At 39.2% G+C, this 22574-nt stretch overlaps 2 protein-coding genes across 2 annotated transcripts in view; one reads left to right on the top strand and one right to left on the bottom strand.

Moving 5' to 3' along the window:
• The window catches only part of BASP1 (brain abundant membrane attached signal protein 1), a 267975-nt gene that overhangs the window by 136973 nt on the left and 108428 nt on the right, over positions 1–22574 (top strand). The window lies entirely within an intron of this gene.
• Positions 1–22574, bottom strand: part of MYO10 (myosin X) — a 114992-nt gene that overhangs the window by 71385 nt on the left and 21033 nt on the right. The window contains exon 2 of the mRNA XM_053466323.1: positions 20081–20179. Within this exon, the coding sequence (XP_053322298.1) occupies positions 20081–20179 (99 nt within the window). The remainder of the gene's footprint in view (positions 1–20080; positions 20180–22574) is intronic.

Genomic DNA, 22574 nt, shown 5'->3' with positions numbered 1-22574 from the left:
GGTCGTCTTATAATCGAGCAAATACGGTAATAAAAATTGAGAGAGCTTTTTTTGGTCCAAGAGAAGATGGCATCTTTAATAGAAGGTGATCCCTTTTATTGGGCCAACATATAAAAAAGTTGGAAACTTAAGCTTTCGGCCACAGAGGGCCATTCCATTTGAAGGAGATACTTCTGAAGTCCCGAAAATGTGACAAGTTATTACCTTGGCACTGGCAGCAAACAGGAGAAGCTACACGCTACATTCTGTTACCAGAGAAAATGGCACTCTTTTCAAAAAATAGTGTAATATGGTATTTCCCTTTGAACTCAGGCGCCAATGTTACATATAGAATGTTTTATTTTTATTATCCTGTATCCTCACTTCCATATATCAGCCCAGTGGACTGTGTGTAATTTCATATTTTAGTGTAACTTTTTCTTACAATACAATTCCTTTACTTCTTTGTAATCTGAAATTACCACATATATACGTGAAGCTGTCACCTGCGTCTTCTATAACCTTCAGTGTCCTTGTATCACCTTAGTCTGAACATTGAAATATAATTGCAATGCGTGAAGAGTTGCCTTACACAGCACTTCAGATCTCACCCAATCGGGCCCAAACAGAAGATGTCATTTTGCCCAATATGGTGGTCTGCCACTGATCCAGCCAATACCAGGTTGCTGTAAATAAGCTACAGGTGGCTAAGCCTCCAAAAGTGTGGCACAAACCAAGGTGGAGCTACACAACATCTTAACCTGTGGAACTGCACAGCCAGCCTAGTTTCATTCCTGATGGAGGCTCCATCCTGTACTGATTGTGAAACCTCACTGTCCGATATAAATCTACATACAAAAACACTTTATAGAAAAGAATGTCCATTTTTGATAATGTGTTTGAATCGTCCATCTGAAATGTTTATAAAATATACACAATTTTTGTTTTCCCATGCTGTATGACAAGAAAAGGAGAATCCCAGTGAGGCTTTGGAGCTGGCAAACACAGTCCTACTTTTGCTTTGATAACTAGATCTATGGCTTAATAATACGCAGTTGTGTGTCCCTATGGGTTAGTGTGATGTGTGGTAAAGTTTACTGGTAAAACCAATTTGCTTACATAGTGCAAACTGATATTAAAAAGAAAACTTTAAAAAAAACACTTGAACTGGTTTAAGAAAGATAGCAGATAATAAGAAAACATTAAGTAAGCATTTCCATTATATTGCTCTGTTCTGTAGTATAATTGGCTCACTAGGGAATACGCTGAGCGCTGGTGTGATACACGCAACAACACAAACTGATTTTTGTTTTATTATAAAAAAAATCATGTTACAAAGCATGTACTGAACCATAAACCTCATGCTCCTCAGACATCCTTTACAAACACAAGAGGGCTGAAGATCACAAGGAACATTCCGTTTAACAACTGCTGGAGGACTATTTGTTTCTAACAGCTTGTTCAGGTCATTTACTTTGGAGAAAGGATAATTATAAGGTAGATGCACTTCATCTGCTAGAAAGTAAACAAAATATCATTTAAAATTACTCTTTGCCAACCAAAGCCTTAGATGGGATCATGAACGTTGTAGTCTAGGCCGACCTGGAGAACCAACTATGGTTACCAATTCATATAAAAATTGGTAAAGCCATAACCCAATCCATGCCATTAACTATACCCCTTGAAAGAAAGGTATACATGCAAGGTAAGCTTTTCTTCTGCTGAAAATGTTTTATTTATATACGTAGACAGTATTTATTGATCTGCATTGAGATGTAGTCAAAGCTACCGGTCAAGCTGATTTTGATTTATTTTACTTTCTTCACAACTCCTTGGTAAACTGGCACAACCCATACATTCACATGCTTGCTTTATTGCAATCTAATCCAGTATTTGCACATAACGGTAACTATTGCTGTAACGATTGTCAAGTAGCCAAATATTTTCCTCTGAAAAAAGAAAGTCTTGTAGTCTACTATGTATATGAAAAAATGTTGTGGTAGACCAACTCTATTTCTCCAATAGTGTTTTCCATAAAGAACAGAAAAGGTTAGAAAATGTAAAACTTTATGGTAGACCAGAGAACCCTATTAGTTTGACTAGCCAGTCTTTAAAACTTCAACATAAGTGGAGTTAATGGGAGCCACCAATGGTCCCTGGCCATAGTCTTGGAGTCACTTAAGCAAAATATAGTTGTACATTTTTGTTGTATGCCATAGTAAGTTTTGTCACCCAGCAATGGAACATTAATTCTTAAAATTAAACAAGGTTACATTATACGCAAAGAGTTATTATCCATAACTGTCTTATGTTTCTGTAATGCAGATTTATAAGTACCTTCAGGTGCCGCTCACAAACCTTCCCCTTTCCTCTTATTTAACATTCTTTTGTTAATGACCTTGTACAGCATTGATTGCTTTAAAATCTGCTGTTAGATAATGGTTAAACCCAAACAATCTAAAAGATTTATAGCTAAGCTCTTTAGCCATGACTCAAAATGAGACCATGAGATGCACTGCATCCTTGACTAGTTTACCATAACAAAACCGCATAGCTTTTATCTCTTTTTCAGTTACTAGTTTTAATACTGTATGGTACAGCATTAGTACACATCAGGGGAACTGCTTCCGGTTCTAAAGAGCATATGTGTGATTTAGGGTGTTACAAACACTTAAATGTGGGCAAGTAAGTGTAAAGCTGGAAGTGTGCTCCTATTGCATTAAAAAAAATCTGGAACAGAAATATATATTTTCAAGGGGTATGATAAAACTAGAATTGAGAGCCTAAGACAAATTGATAAATTAGTTAAAGCGGGTCCTGTTCGCAAGCATCCAATTTAGGGCGCTGTCGTGCACCTTATATAAATCACCCCCCAATGTTCAATTATCTCCATTAGGCCAGAACATTATTTTGTTTTTAAATAATCTCCTAGAAATGAGAACAAATTCTGGAGGTTCAAGGGTAATGTTATCTCTGTATCGTGCAAATATTTTTAAAGAATCACAGAAATGTACAGCTACACTTTTGTAACTGGATTTATACCCATTTAACTGTTGTTTCATTGATTGAGTTTCCAAACCTTAGATCATAATGATTTTTTTGCTTGTTTTTACATGATCTGCAGGATTTTTTTATATATATATCCTCTAAAAAAAAACTACCAACAGGACAATGCATTTGCATGAGTTAGCATAGAAGGTAGAGGTGAGAGTGGGTTAAAGGGCAGTGCAGTCCCATTGATTCAGCTCCTTGGTCAGCAATATAGTCATGAAAAATTAGATAGGACTCGCCAAATTTGGGGTACTTTGATGTAGTGGCAGGATAAGTTAAATTGACTGATTTGGGTTATTTCTGTGATTGTGACAGCAAGGTCATCCTTACTGTACCTTTTCTTTATGACATTTAGAAAATCTGCCTTCTATGTTTTAAAATTGTCTTCCTTTTTATATATATTTATTCCATTAGATTTAAGCCTGATTTTCTCCCACATCAATGAAGCTTCATTCTCAGTTACACAGTTTTATGGGATATATATATATAAATATATATATATATATATATATATATATATATATATATATATATATATACACCGTATTGGCTCGAATATAGGCCGCACTTTTTTCCCCCACTTTAAGTCTTTAAAGTGGGGGTGCGGCCTATATATGCAGTCCCGGGCGCCGGGCAGGCAGCGGGGTTAGGATACAGATCCCCCGCAGCGGTGCAGGGGACCTGCATCCTACTCCCCGATATGCTCAGACAGCCTCCCCTGCCAGCACTTCCCGCGGGGGGGGGAGGGGGTGCCGGCACGGGAGGTTGTCTAAGCGCATCGTGCGGACCGTCCGCACGATGCGTTTTACCTCTGCCCACCCCCGACTTACCGGAGCAGACTCCCGGGTGTCTTGCGGGGCCGGCGGGAGACACCGGAAGACACTGGCACCGGAAGTTGCATACACGTATTGCGTAGATGTCCCCCGTCGGCCCCGCAAGACACCCGGGAGTCTGCTCCGGTAAGTCGAGGAGGGGGGGGCAGAGGAGGACAGTGGCAGCATATCGCGGGGGGGGGGGGGAGGACAGTGGTAGCATATCACGGGGGGGAGGAGGAGGACAGTGGTAGCATATCTCGGGGAGGGAGGACAGTGGCAGCATATCTCGGGGGGGGAGGAGGACAGTGGTAGCATATCTCGGGGAGGGAGGACAGTGGCAGCGTATCTCGGGGGGGGACAGAGTGGCAGCATATCTCAGGGGGGGGAGACAGAGTGGCAGCATGTTTTTTTTGGTGCTTTTTTAAAGAAAAAAACTTTTTCTTTAAAAAAGCACCAAACTTTTAGGGTGCGGCCTATATACGGGGGCGGCCTATATCCGAGCCAATACGGTATATAAAAACATAATAATAGTGTTAATTGCAGTGCTGTTTTACAGGAATTGTATTAATTTGAATAATGATAGTTTAAAAAATATCTTCAACCGATAGACACAAGCATAGACAAAGTCTTTACTCTGTTCACAAGCAACAGGCAGAAAGGGGACTTTCCACCTTACTTTAACATACATGAAAATGTTATTTAATTACATATCCTTAAGCCATTTAGAGTTCCATGGCTAAGCAGTCAATCCGCAAGGTTTCGCGTTTAGTTAAGCGTTGCAGGGGATTACCCGTGTTTTATAAAAAATCCCGACAATTAACTGTCTGATTTATATGAGTTAAATGAGCAATAAGGTTAATGAATGCTGCTACTCATATTTTCTATAGGACTGTGGCTGATATTGTTAGGTTTCGTAAGTCAGTTTAGCAACAAACATCTTTGTATTTCTAATTTGTGAATATGTGTAGGGAAAATGCAACAAGAAGATCATTACAGAACATCATAGTCTGCTAAATTACATTTTTCGCACAGACACATTGGAATTTGCCAGTTTTCCTGTCAGCTATGTACCCATGGATTAGTAGCAGGATGCCGTACTCTTGTAGCCGATATCCTTCCGTATCCTGCAGAAACCGTTCGCTGTTTTATGTGTGAAGAACTGATCCCAGGGAAATATTATTTTAAGGGTGGGGGGTCATGATTATAGGACAAGATAGCCTCCATGAGGAAAATAGTTCTTGAGGATGGCAGCGGTGGCCCTTTATAAATTTCAGCCCTTTATCCCAATAACCTTGGACCTTTACTATAACCCAGATGGTTAACATCAATATATAGCAAAGATTATACAATATGACATAAGAAAATGGAGTTGTCGTTTTTATAACAGCTCTGGACTCCATAACAATTCTGTGTAATATGAAACTTTACTGAAAAAAAAGTGATATAAATCTATCTGGGTGATTTAATTCTCACAATAGTTGTGTGAAAATAAAACAATAAAGACTAGTGATACTTTTCGACAGAAAAAGTAAGAATGTTTCATTCCTAACATTCATTCTGTCCTCACAGCCTCTGTGGCTATGACATGTGTCAAGCTACAGGGTTCAAAAGTGGAAATTTTAGGCCTTTCCTACGGTAAAATATGTTGTATTTAACTTTACACACACACCTCTTATACTTGATGTATTTGTGATCAATGTTTAAGTTAAATGGTGTTTTTAGTATTTTGGGGATACTGTAAAACAAGGAGAATAAAGTAGACTAGGTTATACAAATATTTTCTTGACAAACTCGGCTACATACAAATAAGACATGTGAAAGGGATGTCTTATTGTTTCAAAACTGCTCAGTGTTTTTAAATAAAGTTACACGGAGCATTTAATTCTAAGAAGGAATCAGTTAATTACACAGCATAATACGTCACATTGTCACCAGTGGTCCCATCTGAATGTAAATAAGATTAGGAGTAGACACATTAGTCTCCTTAACTAAAGCCAAACAAAAACCTCCGCTAACCTTGGGTAGTTAATACAAAATGTTATTCACATCCATTATTTAAACTTTAACCTCTTCAGAACCAGAGCTGTTTTACACCGCAGAACCAGTGCAATTTAGGCATTTATGCCTTTTCTCATTTAGTATACATCACATAATATATAAACAAGTAGAGCTTTTGTTTAACTGCTCCATTATATGCACCGATCCTGACAGAAGACAGGTGTTTGAGTCAAGTCCGGCACCCTTTCTCTTCTCGTCTAAGTGGAAGTGAATTAGCCCTGGGGGAGGCTCTACAAGAAGTTACCATGTTATTTTTCAATATAATTGACATTTCTGCAGATAATTAATATGTTAGTTAATTATATTAAAGAAATGATACAGCCAATGCAAATTAGCAGATAATTGGTGTATGATTAGTCAATGGCCATTTTATCTTCTAAATATATCAGTTACTGCGCACGTCACATGTAGAAGGAACATTTTTCCAAGAGAAGTATATTTTTGGAAGCCTTAAACACTTATTGACTCTGCTTTATTCCTTTCTCATTTAAAGATGAATATATTTCTATAGTATAACAATTGTTTTAGTTATATGACATAATGTGTCAAAATGGTCCATATGCTACAGTAGCATTATGGAGTAGTACTTCCTGAACGACGGTAGGAAGTAGCTAAAGTAACAGTAAAGTGCATTACCAAGTGAAATACATCTACGAAGGACATCAATTTCTGTCTTCACCATTACCTGAAAAAAAATGAGCAGGACTGTCCCTTTAAATCAGGCTCCATACTGGCAATCTGGGACACCAGGCAATTGCCCGGTGGACTATAGGCCACTGGTGCTCCATCACTAGTCTGGTGTTAAGTGAGTTTACTGTAGACTACAACTTTGCTGTCTATACCTAATTAGCTGTCTCTAATTTGTATTTATTGTCTTACTTTGTTAAGTACAGAATGATGCGTGCATTGCTTAAAACTTAATAAAACCTCTATTGTAAGCAAGGGTAAATTTATTTTTCAGCTGTTTTTACCATCTACCACAAGCATGCAGCAGGACCTGTATTTTGCGCACACACCCAGTTTATTTCCTGTGTTCGACCTACTGGTATAGTGTCATCAAAAGCTTGTTTGAGTATATTTGGAACATAGCTTCTGGTTTGACGCAACCCAGTCATTTCTGCATCTACAAATGTGTACTTCTATAATCTGTGATTTCTGCAAAGTATACACTACCAGAGCATTAAATGCCAGTTAACAACCTGTGGCCTTTCATTTGTTTTATTTCTCAATGCCAGCTTTGATATGTGGCTCAGAAGACCGCAACCACATCATCTAACCATTGAAACGTCTGTACGTATTTGGCTGGGTGCTTTTAAGGGACTTTCTGGAACATCCCACTGCTCAAACCACCTGGACATTACCAAAAAAACAGGCTGTCGAAAAGGATCTAGGTTTGAGGGAGTCATGTTGGAGAGAATGCACAAGAAGGCGTACAATGAGACACTTATGGTGGGAATGTCCCAGACGCTGTCCCCTCTAGTCTGCCACATTTCGAGTAATCACTATATGCACTCATATTCACACAATGGAGTGTTACTAAACATATTCCCACCGGGATATTCGCCACACTGCAGGAAACTAGTCAGAGAGATATCTATAAGACATTTTAAAAATCCCATTGTACCCACCATACAAAAAGTCTGGAAGCTACTGGTCCACATAAGCCATGAAGAATGGGCTTTTTATCGTGCCCAAAAATAAATACCAGAAGTTTCTGGAAATATCAGACCCATGGTTACAAATGCTAGAAACTACCACACAAAATGCACACTGCGTGATCTCAGATAAGGGCTCTTTATTTACAAAGCACCATCAAATTTGGGGGAATCTTGCTGTATAGTGAAATACGTTTTTTAACTTTGTGAGCGCATTCAAATAAAGATAGACCATTTCTAAAAAAAAATAATGTAGGTGTACGTGATTCCTTGTGCAGGGAAGACTCCACACAATTCATGTAGAGCCAATCCACCGAGAAAGTATAGCTTTTTCTAGTAAAAGCGGACAAGGCTTCCTAATCATTTTCACAGTACATAGACAAGGGTTGCAAAATCCTTAATATATCATTGATGTAGTTATTTGACGTAATATATAGTAATTGAAAAAATGGGTAAAAATAGTCTTTATGCTACAGTAATATTAATTTGTTATTATTATATATTGATCCATATTCCACAGCGCTGTACAACTAATTAAACTATGCCTGCCCTATTGCAGAGTAATAATTTATGTAAGATATATGCGTAAATGTGCTGTCTTCTGATCGCTGACTAGTCAGAGCTACTCAGCTGAGAATTTCCTGACATTGGGGAATTTTTAAAAGCAGGCTCCAAACTAATTACTGCGGTTTGACATTTCTGTAGTGAAAAGATGGCATCAATTTAAATTTTATTTATAGAACTTTGTAAGCGCCGGTTGGGTGGAAGGAATTTCAGACCATTTTGTTTTCTTTCCTAATATACCTTGCCAAAAAAAAGTGTTCTAAAATTACAATGCTGCTCCAATGGCGAATAGGTGCCCGTATAAATACCGTAATAGTGTCAGTTTATGGAGTTGAACACATATTAATGTGAAAATTCTGACACCGAATCTAAGCATTCCATAGATGCACGTTTATGATGTAATGAACTATTTGATGGAAGAAGGCAACGATCTATACAAGGTAATAATTACAAAGTTGATGGTTTAGTAATATAGCGTTTCCAGTGTGCATCTGCCAGAATATATTAATAGAGTTTAACATTATTTGAGGCTCGGTGGAATATTTTTACAGACCCACCACATACCACCTAACTAGCTAAGGTTTTTGGTTTCCTTATATTAGGTATGGCTGACTGATTCATAATATAGCTTATTCAGTAGTGCAAGAATAAGCAACTGGTGGCTCTCCAGTTGTTGGGGGTCACAATTCCTACAACGCTTGGCCTCTAAAAAAAAGCTGGCCAACTTATTATAGATGACCAAAAGATGTAATGCATTGGTTCTCAGGGAGAGAAGAAATACGGTGCCAGGTTGTGAACTCCCTACTTTCTTGTCGCACCATAATTATGTCACATTTGAAGCCAGCCACAACAGTCGGTTTTCACACATCTTATTTTTTCACGACCACCAAGCCACATCTAATTTTTAAGACGACCACCATCAAATAAGTGATTCCTTGCATTATGGAGAATGTACAAACTGGATTAGTAATACATCTTCTTGTGTAAGTTTATACATCCCACCTACTGTAAATAGAATTGCAGATGGTGGTCAGCAACATGTAAAAATTAGATATATTCTGGAAAAAATGGCCAATATGGCCATTCTAGTAACACCGGAATACCATATGGAGGTATGTGCTGCCTCAGACTTTTAAAGGGCCAACCTTCTAAGTATAAAGGCCTTGTTTTACACTTATTACTAACAAGGGCTACTATTTATATCATGTATCTATACATACCATGCACCATATACCACAATTTTCATTTATTCACATATGTCAACAGACAAATCCAGATGATCGCCAGAGCTGATCTATTATGTTTTTTTTAGCTAGGGTATGCCAGACAAATTCTGGAATAATTATACCGTATTTCCTCTGTGGAAGCACAAAGCAAAACAACTGTAAAACTACTCAAAGCAATCTGACGGTATCCCTGTCACTGACTGCAATGATCCCTGCGATGGCTTGGGGCAACATCTCTGCATCTAGACATAGGATACATATAGAAAGAGGAATGAAGGATTCAGGAACTGCACAGAAACAATTCATTATTGAAGGAATTATTTTGTTTTGTCGTTTCTGTGCCAAATGAAGCCCATTAATATTTTTCAATCCCTCCCAGTTGGTCAAAGATTAAACAAACATTTAAAAATGTATTTTATTCTTATTTAAGACACTTCTAGTTTTTGCATAATATAATATTTTCAGGTATCTGCATATCAGCCATTTGTATGTGTTCTAGCTTTGATCCCTAAGCCCAATTCACTAGGTAAACACCCAAGTCCTTCTCATACTGCATGTTATAAACAATACAATGGCTCATTGTTACTCACCCAGCCATACATGCTATAGAGGAACAGACTTCATTACCATTACCGTAAAGAATCACCTCAGTGTGGTGATTAAACAGGGAAGGTCACATGACTGAATGCAATGGCAACCCCTAGGTCTACAGATAAAAGAAGTTTATAGGAGCCAAATAAAATAAAACAGGTTTTATTAACCTATGTCACACAGCAGCAGTGTTTTATGCTCAAGAAGATTTTTCTTTGTTGTATCAAACTTTGTCATCACCTCCATAGGCTTTGTTGTGCCAAAAGTTGGTAATTGCTGCAAAATAGCAGCATAAATACAAATACCAGTAGTACCAATTTTATGGGAATATATAATTCTCCATCTAGAATTTGTTTATTAGTCACATGTCAAACCGAGATTTTTGCATGTGAACTGGATCTTTGAATCACATTTCTCTTAGCCTGGTAAACATTCTCATGTCTTATTCTCATGCTTTGCTAGACTTTTATCAACAACAACTAATTCTGTCGACAATCAAAATAAGTTCTCTGTTTTCCAGTAGACTCTCAGCTTCGGAGCATTTTCCAGCTTTGTTTCCCCAACAGCTGAAATGTGTTATATCCTTGACAAAAAGAAATGAAAATGTAAGCCTGTGCGCAACATCTGCCTAATCCGAAACGAATAGTAGCACTGCTATTTCTGGAGTTATCGCAAAAAAAGCCACAGATGTTTCTTGTTTTAAATTCCGAAACCTATGTTGTTACTTATTGTCATATTGAGAAACAATTTGTTATGCATTTTCTTAAAACAATCCTACAGGTTGCGTCATTTGTGGCATGCAATTTCTCTGACAGTTTGTAATTCCTCCTGATTTCGCAGGAACCATCCACTCGCAGGACAACCACACCAATTCTCCATTCAAAGCATTCTGTTTTTTTTATAGGCTACTATTTGTCACACTGGATATCAGAAGGATCACACCTGGGAGCTTCTCACGCCTGGACTTCTTGTCTCCTTCTCCATCTGGGAGCTAACAGGAGATTAGAGAGGCAAGACTAGAATTGGACATTCCTGAATTATTCTATTTTATGTGTATTTAATGAACTTGTCTGTATATATATATATATATATATATATACACACACACACACACACACACACACACACACACACACACACACACACCCCAGGTCTAGTGTCTACCATAGATCATTTCTCCTCCTTAATCTCCTCACTTCCATTGCCTTCTGACATTCTAACCTACCATACCATCTCCATAACATGATAATTCTGCTTCTCTGAATATTTTTCTATCTTTGCCTATGTTAAAATATCTAATTTCCATCATTTTCCGACCAACAACCTTTAAGGGATATACATAAGAATATTTTAGTTTATTTGTTTTAGACAAGACATTCTTATGTCCAACCCTCCGGTTCACCAGAGGCTTCATATACAATTTGTCAAAGTAAGCCTTTTTCCCTTAAAAAACAAAAACAAATGTTGATTAATTTATAAAGAAATTGAGACACTGGGCGTTACATATTTCAATGACTTTGGTGAAAAGTTTGCAAAGTGTCAAATGATCTCTTGTGCACAACCACCTACAAATAATGCAGTGTTAATACCAGACAGGGAAGCTCTAAAAGCCCCAAACAACACATTCAGATGCCTTTAGAGGGTAGGAAGCAGACTAAAGGTTTGAGAAGTGGACATCACCTGGCCAGGAAGTTAGTGTGACCAAGCACTGCTCCCCCACCTGGAGACTAAAGAGTTGCAGTGATACTCATATAGCGCCCTCTGACCAAGTTGAGATCCTAATAACATATATTCTTAACATATATAATCATCATTTGCTATTGAGGGTTTTTAAAAGAGGAAGATTAATTGTAGCGATGCTGTAGTGGGAAGTAAGCAGTTTACCCCAAACACCTGTAGCACTGTTAACCCAGTAATACTGAGATAAAAGGTAATTGTATAAGAACCAAGGTACTGGGTGTAATTACGGTTTAAGGTGTGTTCTCACGTCTGTGGTTAGTAGATTATGTTTGGGTGGTGCCACTTTAAATAATGCTGATCAGTACTACTATTCTTTATGAACCTCTAACAACTTATTAAGTCCAGGCCTGGGTGTTCTGTTGACTAAGAATCTTGAGTTTATTAACTGGTACAATGCTTCCACTGCAATAGAAGCCATAGTGTCAGCAATGTTTTTTAATTAACATGCAATTTTAATATTGACTGTAATCAAACATTAAAACTAAATACAGCATAACCTTTAACAACATGCTTGGTGCCAAACTATGAGCCCCAGTAGGCAATGTCTCCATATACCCGATCCAAAGGATGCCATAGGTCATGCCCAACCTCAACAAGCAGTCTCATTCATACTTTCTGTCTCTGTTCATTGAAACTCGTATTGTAAAGCTGCCAAATTAGTTGAGGATTTTAAATAAAACATATATTAAACCACATAATTATAAAATGTTGTTTAAAAAAATAAGCTGACCAAACTGGGAATACAGTTGCAACGTTTAGCTGCAGAGTGTCTCAAGGAGGCAAAGGAGCTGTAAAAAATCCCCAAAATCAGGACACAAAAAGGGACACTTGTAATATGTTCTGTTTAGTAAAAAATGATTGAGGATATCTCCATGCTATGGCCTTCCTACAGAAAAGCAGCATCTTTTGCAGCTAATGTTCCAAGACAAAAGGAGTATTCCCATCCTGTGTCTCCACACCACTGTAGGAACGAACATCCCTCAAGGTGGATTATCTTGTGACTTAAATAGAATAAACATGAGAATTGAAGGATTACCACAAACACATGCTACACATTTATTTTCTATTTCTTTTTTTAACTTTTGCTCCAATATTTATTTTTGGTTGTCCTCGAGTTTCAATAGCTATTCTTAGTGATTCCTACTGAAGGGAGAGCACAGCAAGAGTAGAGAAGAAAAGTCATGAAGGAGTTCCACAAATTCAGAAGTCAGCAGCAAAATACCAACCAGGCACACAAAAGACCCAGTCTTCTGTGACCTTGTAGCTCTTTCTGCTGGAATCTTGACTATATTTGACATCTGTAGTTCATTGAGCCCTGGGTTGGGTTTCTTTGCAACCAGAGAGCTGACAAAGCATTGCTATGTCTTTTTTTAAAATGTTACTACACACATGCACATGCCGTCTTGTGGTCCTCAAACAAAGCTTTGTAACTCTTTATCAGAAGGATGGCCTATTTGTCCTGGATGCAAATTACACCACAAATCATGAATGAGATTTTGCCTTTCTGGGGACTAGCTTAAAGGTCAAATGACTTCTCTGGAACTTGGTGACCTGTGAGAAAAAGACCTGATTTCTTCACAATCACCATGAAACCAACATATACTGCAAACTCGGTGTTCACTGGAAATAAATATGAAAATCTATCTATATTCAATATATATGTGTGTTTGTATTTGTGAATTGCTAGGTCTTATGCTAAAAAATCACATTGTATATGTGTGGAACAGGTACATGAACAGGCACTTGGGAATTTAAGATGTAAAATATGCCAAATGCAAGCGTATTACCTCATTCTCCTTCATATATTATTATCTAAGGGGTGGATAATATAAAAATGTGATTATTACGGCAACATTTTGAGACATTCCGGTCAATATATTATGCTCGGAGCAATCATCGAGCACTTTGCTAATGAATTGCTTGGGTTTTGCCGTCGGTTTGTCTGTAGCGGAGAAAAGTTTGTTGTGTTAGAATAAAAGCTGAAACAGGTAGTTCTGCCTGGATTACGCAGATCACCAGATATATGGTTTGTTATTGTGTCTTAAAAGGTTATGCTTGAAACACTATCTGGATTTCATTACAAAGAAGGCCATTTTCTAGCACTGTTACAGACAAACAAACCTGCCCAGCTAAAGACCATCCTTGGGTAGCATATGCTGGAAGGCATTGTCACCAGGGATATATATCTCTTCACTGACTATTTAACAGCTGCTTCTGGCTCTGTTTACGGGGCCTTTTAACAGATGCTCTACGCCCAGAACAAAGTAAACTCTGACATAAAGAAGTCTTTATTTTGTTTCTGCTTTATCAATGGCATGTTAATAAAATTCCACACTAGCTTCAGCCCTGATCTTTAGAACATCTCCACTTAGTACGTATCTGATAGCTTAAGTGTGTCCTTGAGCCTTTGCTAGGAATTGCCTCATAATGACTTCCAGAAAACCTGACAATTTTGCAAAAGTTAATGAAATAAATAATAGGTAGGGTCACTTGTGGCATTACAGAGGAAAAATCTCCATTGATATACCAGTCTGAACCAAAACAGTGTGAACCAAAAGTTTCCTCTGCACAAAAGACATTTAAAAAGTCCAAGCAGGGATCACAGTAGTGTAGGTTATTAAGTTGTTCTCCTTTTTTGGTTAGGTCTCATACCTCTTTGTACACTATTTTTCCCTTAAGCATCTTTTGGGATACACTGCAAGTACAGTACCAGATGTGGATCTCATTGCTCGCGTATGGCTATGGGGTACTGACTGCACCCCACTGATGAGACCTATGAAAGCAGAAATGTATATCTAGATTTGTTGGGTGCTCAGCCCATTGGATAAGATTATGTTGGTACCTGTGACAAAGTGTGACAGAGGGAAAGCTTAGACCATGGCTGAGGGTGCAATGACAGCTTGATGTATCTTAATGGAGCCTTAGGTTTGATTTGTGTATGGGTTACACACTGTGGTTGGGTTGATACGTGCACCATTGATACTCATACCCTGCCCTTGTACTTTTTATTGGTCTCCACAATGGCTTGGCATATGGCTGATTGGTGATGATGCAATTTTTTTATAAATGGGGCCTTAATGACACTTTTTGTTTTGTTTTTGCACAATGCACCCTTTTGTTTTATATGCATGTGTCATTTTGTTGTGACTGCTTGATTGAGTATTCACAGAACTTGCACCCACTGGAAATGCCACAGTGGAGCATTTGTGCTGTGTACGGGGCTAGCCAGTGGTGTAGTCACCTGAGACGACACACACAGTTCACAGATTCATTGGGAGTTATGTATAAAAAGAAAGCTCAGTGCAGTGTAGCACGACCACTTTTCAATGTTTGCGCCATGATTGCTTTATATGCAAATTAACCACTGTGTTTAGCAGGTGTCACAAATTCTATGTAACAAATATGTAGCCATTGTCCCACTAATCCACAGCTGGCTGTAAATCCTTATCTTTCTTCCAATGATCTTGTATATCCATGCTTAACTTTTACCATGATAACTAGATATTTTTTTTCGCATAGCTATTTGAATTTTTTATTCTTTAAACAAACGCTGTAGTCGGAGAAGCTTGGCTGACATCACGTTCCAGAATGAAAGATTGCATTGTAACTCAAAATCAGGTATAGCTATTTTGGCAGATGCTGTAATTTGCTTTTGATTCATAACATCTGTGTTGTAACCATTAGCAGACAAACCGCTGTTTTTTTACTTGCACAAAAAAGCTATTTAAAGACCTGCTGTCCATACAAAAGATTATTATTTATTATTATTATCTTTTTGTTTATATGGCGCCAACAAGGTACGCGTCACATACATACGTTCAAAGGGAATGACAAATCTAGAACTGACAGACACCACCCAGCTGCTATTTCGTCAAGAGACAGGCCAGGTGATAGGCTTTCACTGATAATGGGCTCGGAAAACTTCTTCTACTAGCCTTAAAACACTAATGATCACATGTTAACGAGGCATAACTTTTGAAGAGCCACTGAATTAGAACATGTTACACTTTTAAAACAACTCTGATGCTTCTGGCAGAACATACTATAATTATATTCTCCTGTTTCTTTTCTCTCTTTTTCTAGCAAGTGTTTCTCTTGTTTCACACATGCACGATTTTACTGGCATGTTAGTAAATAATAGTTTATATTTAAAAGTAAATATTGATCCTCAAAATTTGGATTGATATTGCAATTGGGTAGGAACGCCTAGCACTATCTTCCTATATTTTACCAGTCGCTACCCCCTACCTATATCTCATCAGGCGCTATCATTCCCTTCCTATATCTTACCAGCATCTGCTAGCACTCCCTTCCTATATATCAGCAGCCACTATCATTCCCTTCCTGCATCTCTTCAGCCTTTGGAACCCCTTCCTATACCTCATAAGCCGCTATTACCCCTTACCTATATTTCACCAGCCGCTAGTGCCCTCTTCCAGTCTCTCACCAGGTGCTAGCACCCCCTTCTCATATTCCATCATATGCCAATCTCACACATCACCATCTTCCTCTATCTCACGCACCAGTAGCACTCCCTTCCCATGTCTCACCAGCCTTCAGCACCCTCTTCCTATATATTACTAGCCTCTAGCAGCCCCTTCCCATATATCACCAGCCGCTACCACTCCCTTCCTATATCTTACCTGCTGCTAGCACCCCTTCCCATTTGTCACCAGCTACATGCACTCCCTGAAGACTATACTCATCGCTCCTTTACACTGCATCAACATTCGCTGTGGTCTAAGATTTTTACATTGCCAATTCTTTCTTCTCTCATCAATAACTAGCCTTTTCCTCGGCCCTCCCGTATGTCAATCTTCTCACTCTATTAATCACACAGCCGTTTTTTCCTAAGTTAACTAAATATATTCTACTCTACCTGCGAATTGTCCACTCCAATAGTGTCTCACTGGGGTGTCATGAGTTTGACACTTAAAAATCAAACTGAAACACATGAGCAGACATATGTTTGGTGGTAATTAAAAAGATTATCTTATCAGTCACCATCTGTGCGACAAAGCACAGTTAAATCTACTCTCTGAATTTTACAATCAGTTCTGCAAACGTAATCTATTGTCAAATATGGATATAAGGAATTAATATGCTTTCTGTATAATACAGGTGGCATGTTATCTGTCTTCCTGTTGGAGGAGTTTACTGGTCTACTTTGGCCATATGTGGCTTAAATGTGCGATTCCAAGTACTCTTTTTAAATTAACACTTTTGTAGCTAAATGCACAATTAAAAACGTACTGTAATAGTACTTTTTAATAACACTGTTGAATGCCCAAACATTTGTCGTCAGAAAAATTCTAAAGTGCTGTCTCATTCAAAATATTTTACCAATAACATAAAGTGTCATGTGATACAAAGGCAGACGCAGTTAATTGTTGTTCCTCATCACAAATCCTCAATCTACCCCGTGGGTATTCTGGCCTAGGCTAATTAGGTTGGGGGATGGCATCATACCAAAATTAGGTCAATAGCCCTATTGGACACACTGTACCTCAACCAGCATGTCCTTAAGATCTAATGCACCAGGATATGATGTCATTGTGGTGCTCGGCATCAAGGAACGTGGCCACAAAGGAGGCCTCTATTGTAATGGCACTATGGAGTAGAGCTGAAACAACGAATCGATAAAATCGATAATAATCGATAACGGAAATCATCGATAACGATTTCCGTTATCGATTAATCGAGTGATCAATTCGTTGTTGGAGCACTCGGCTCCTTTTACTTACCTCCGCGAGCGTTCCCCGCTTCTGCTACACGCTCTGCAGTCTCCGCCTTCTTTTAGCTACGTGACGGATGTGACGCGTTCCGGAGGTAAGTATTCTTCATGTCTATGTGCACGGATCGCACAGAGCCACAGAGTTCGCTCTGTGCGAGTGGCTCCATTCGCACAGAGCGGTTCGCTCTGTGCGAGTGGCTCCATTCGCACAGAGCGGTTCGCTCTGTGCGAGTGGCTCCATTCGCACAGAGCGGTTCGCTCTGTGCGAGTGGCTCCATTCGCACAGAGCGGTTCGCTCTGTGCGAGTGGCTCCATTCGCACAGAGCGGTTCGCTCTGTGCGAGTGGCTCCATTCGCACAGAGCGGTTCGCTCTGTGCGAGTGGCTCCATTCGCACAGAGCGGTTCGTGAGTGTGGGTGCAGGGCAGAGTGGGGGTGGGGGTGCAGGGCAGGAGACTGGGTGCAGGGCAGAGTGGGGGTGGGGATGCAGGGTGTGAGTGTGGGTGCAGAGCAGAGTGGGAGACTGGGTGCAGGGCAGAGTGGGGGTGGGGATGCAGGGCAGGGTGTGAGTGTGGGTGCAGGGCAGAGTGGGTGCAGGGCAGAGTGTGAGTGTGGGGGCAGGGCAGAATGTGGGGGCAGGGCTGGGTGCAGGGCAGAGTTAGAGACTGGGTGCAGGGGCACAGTGCAAAGTGCTGGGTGCAAAGTGCCAGTGCTGGGTGCAAAGTGCCAGGGCTGGGTGCAAAGTGCTGGGTGCAAAGTGCCAGGGCTGGGTGCAAAGTGCTGGTGCAAAGTGCTGAATGCTGGGTGCAAAGTGCTGGATGCAAAGTGCCAGGGCTGGGGCAAAGTGCTGGGTGCAAAGTGCTGGGTGCAAAGTGCCAGGGCTGGGTGCAAAGTGCTGGGTGCAAAGTGCCAGGGCTGGGTGCAAAGTGCTGGGTGCAAAGTGCAAAGTGCTGGGGCAAAGTTTCTTGAACAGTAATAGTCCACCTCTTTTCAGAATGTTTGGGGTTATTTTGTTTCATAAATATTGTGTTTGGGTTCTTGTACTTTGAAAATATTGTTTTTTATTACATCATAACAAAATAAGAATGTTAATGTAAATTTTAAGTTGTTTTTTAACATCCAGTTCATTAAATTCTTTTAAATAAACGAAAAATTTGCATATTGTTTTTTTTTATCCGATTAATCGATTAATCGAAAAAATAATCGGCCGATTAATCGATTATTAAAATAATCGTTAGTTGCAGCCCTACTATGGAGTATACTGGCGCTCTATAAATGTGGAGTGCGTAATGATGTATTTAATCCATATTCATTTTTACTGGGGATATGGAACAGATTTGTTTTTCTAGCAGCATCATTTTTAGGGAAACATCAGCGCCATCTTTTATACTGGCAACGCAGCACCCTTCATACTTATACGGACACCAGTATTTGAAGGGTTAGGGTTCTTGATTACAAATTGCCCAGTAACATCAGGTTTTGCAAAATGTGCATTTACCAGACACAAGTGGCTTCTCAGAAATGACAAAAAATCAAACAACTGAAGAGTAGGTCCTAAAAACCTACTATTTTATTGCATTGAATGTGCAAAAATAAGGCAGTCACTGTAAAGCAGATCCATATTAATTAGACATTGTAAGCAGTTTGTAAGGGAAAACAGTGAGCGACAAGCACAGCCATTGCAACTCCTTTCATGTCACAGAAGAAAAGCGACTAGTGCACACCCTATAGTGAAACAAATATAAACTTAAAAAATACATATACAAAATATAAAAAACATACTTAATGAAAACATAATGTGGACAAAAGGTCTGCAAAGCAAACTGCAATACTTTACCAGACAAGCTAACAGGCACAAGCTCAGGGCTGCGACCCAAGGGTGTCATCTAGTAGAGCCTTTTTCAAGAGGCATTAACTATTTACACCCCAGTGTGCTGTATGGCATTAGTTATTTATCTATATTTTTTTGCGTGCTCTCCATACTTATTTATTGCACTTCTTTCATGTGCTACACTGAACCCTAGTCAAACTGCTGTTCAAACTGGACGGCTATCTTTGATAGGTCTAAATGTGGCAGACTGGTTATCTGACATTTTTAACAGCCGTATACTTGGACATTTGATCAGCAGAACAAGTCCTTGAGCAGGAAGTTTACCTAACCTTGAGGAGAGTATGTCAGAGAACAGTATCACATCATCAGTACATTGCTACTCCCGCTGCCACCCCCGAAGCAGTACGATCATAGATTCTCTTTTTAATTAACATTTAATAACCACCCTTAAACATAAAGCCTGCAGGAAGCAGGGATGAGAAAAGAAAAGGTGACTTTGTTATAGCTTTCAGCATATGTCTCCTGGTACTTTATTTCTATGTATTAACGCAGACATTATTACAGGCCATGTCATCTGGACTGAACGCTCTTAGTGTGCCTCTGTAAAGCTACCGTATAATGGGAAAAAGCACTGTTCTCCAACATGTTTAATTGTGGTGCATGGTCCCATAATAAAAACTATATTTTATATATAGCCTCCTTCCATTTTTAACAAAAGACATTGAAGATGTGCAGTGATATTGATTACGGTTTTGTGCTTCTGTCTTAATGTTAGGAAATTGATCCCAGAACTGTTGTATAGCATGTCTAGTTAAAACATTATAAATAAGAATCCTACCTTATTATAATATGTCTTAAATACAACAACTCCCCCGGCACAGGACTGAACGAAACTTGGGTAGTGTTGACCATTTTCACGTAACCAGACCTGTGACCCCTGTAAGACAAAAAGAAAAATATGTTGGTCAGCATTATACATACAAAGGGCCTGACTGCTTGATACCACACTGGGGGTAGGCAATGTGTCCATATTCAGACACCTGTGTCTGTGACCAGACTTGTTGAAGGCTTGAAGTCATTGTTGCTTAGGGGCATTTAGTCAAATGTCTTTCACAAACACTGTTGCTGTCTACCCCTGTATCACACAGAAATGTTAAGATTTATTTCTTCAAGAAAAAATTCAGTTTTATACATCCCTGTTTCCCTTGACAGGTCTATGCATTTTACACCATGGCATGCTTATAAGACGTAGATCCCAAAACACTGCTTTGAACACTAACATTTTGTTAAGATAGACTTGACAAGTTGACATGCTTTATTAAGCGTGGCCTGTGACTTATACCAGGTTTGTAAGGGTTAAACCCTAGTTATCCCTTTTCTGAGTCTCACCATTGTTCTGCTGCTGTCCACAACTGTATCAGAGCAATACTAAAGCCGTTTCTAGCTGTGTATCCCACAAAGAACCAGGCAAAATATGGTTAAGGGGAATAAAAACTAACACTTTAATATGAGAAAAGCACAGCCTTTTATTTGGTATAGTCCAAAGAAGAACGATAAAACAAACAGATAACTCAAATTGGGCATCTAGACAAATGGAATGGAACTATTCAGACAAATTAGCCACTGAACAGGAGCGGGTTAATGTGCACTCCTGGGGCAAAGAGACGGACACCAATGGGTGAGGGATAAGGCAGCCAATATGAGAACTTACTATATAGAGAATCCTGGGGAATGATAGACGTGCTAAGGGGAATGACAACCATCGAGAGAACCACCTATTTCTTCCAGGTTATTCTCTGAGGAACCAGCCAGTCTTAAACTTTCTTGTATGTGGCGGTCTGATGCTGATCTCTGGGACACTTTTATCCAAGTTGGGTACATGCACTCTCACTGTTATCCTAGCCTTCCCGCAAATTACCTTTACCTATACATGCTGCAGACTAGTGAAATCAAAGGGCATTGAACTGCCATGTTCATTAAACCAATCAAAAAAGGTGTTTATGACATAGGATATATTTACTTCACATAGGCTTATTTTCCTTTCTCAGTGCTACCCTATAATAGCTGTTTAAAGGAGTAAACATGTGGAATCAATTACCAGACAAGTGACCATTATTAAATCGCAGGCAAGAATGTGGCTAATATTTTTTAATGACTTGATTTTTACAGCTGCTTCTAGATGTTCTTGGGTAGCAAAGACTAGAAATACCAGACTGAAGCCAGGCGTTCAACCCAAGTGATTATATAGGAGCTGGTCCACAAGCTTGGACTCCATTATGCAAGGGCCACATTGGAATATGTATGTATGAGAACATACCATCTGAGCTTTATCTACTGGTTTGTGATTGGAGCTACACACCTTGCTCAATGTCATACAACACTGCAATCTTCTTGGACATCCATTGGTTTTAGATTTAGAATGGCCAAGTTTATGACAAGTCATATGGTACCAGAGAATGAACAGTCTATGATTTCAGCAGAGGTCCTTCCACTTTTCCTCGCCACATATCAGAGAACGGTAACTGGAGGAAAAAACCTACATGGAAGAGTCGGTTTTGTTAGGGCCATAGCAATAACTGGGGCCCTGAAAATCAGTCAACGGCAACACAGACCCACACTACTTCAAACTAAAGGTATGAGTGTACCCTAAACAAATGTAAATGCTTGTTCCTAACCCATGTCCCGCACTCGTCTAGGTTTTGAACAACAAACCGTCCAAGGTAAAACATTATAGTACAACTACATCTAGCCATGGAAGATGTTAATATTAATCTGTTAACATCCAGGGGGGGTAGACAAGACATTTTATTCTTTGCCTCTCATAATCAATAGGGGGTATTCTAATTCTGAAACATATCAGTTGTAACACACAGAATTAACACACAGTCGCTGACAACTTCTATTGTAAAGCAATATCTTAACAGACAAATGGCACAACAGGAAGAGCAATGAAACTTGAACGAGTATCCACAGACAGATTCATATCCTTCGAGCCAAAGTGGTCTTGATTGTAAAAATATATATGTGAAAAAAAGAACGGTAGCTGAAAAGATAAAAAGGACACTTGCAGCTGCCTCTTAGCCTTGGCCAATTCGGTTCTTGTTGGACAGCTGCTTTCTTGGTAAACTTGGCAGACTCCTTCCCAGCTGACCAACTGCTTGTCTTATAGTGACTCTTGTGTTTTTCCTAAACCTGCATTGCTCATACACAATACTTGCAAGGTTTCTAACATGTTTTCATTTCAGCTGGATGGAAATAATTATATCTACATCATCTATGGAACTTGCAAAATTGTCTACTTGGTTTTGGTCTTCAAGGGACAACAGACTTCA

The sequence above is a fragment of the Spea bombifrons genome, chromosome 5, assembly GCF_027358695.1.
Source record: "Spea bombifrons isolate aSpeBom1 chromosome 5, aSpeBom1.2.pri, whole genome shotgun sequence".
Taxonomy (NCBI): Eukaryota; Metazoa; Chordata; class Amphibia; order Anura; family Pelobatidae; genus Spea; species Spea bombifrons.
Note: the sequence above shows the minus strand (reverse complement) of the source record. Positions and strands in the feature narration are given on the sequence as shown.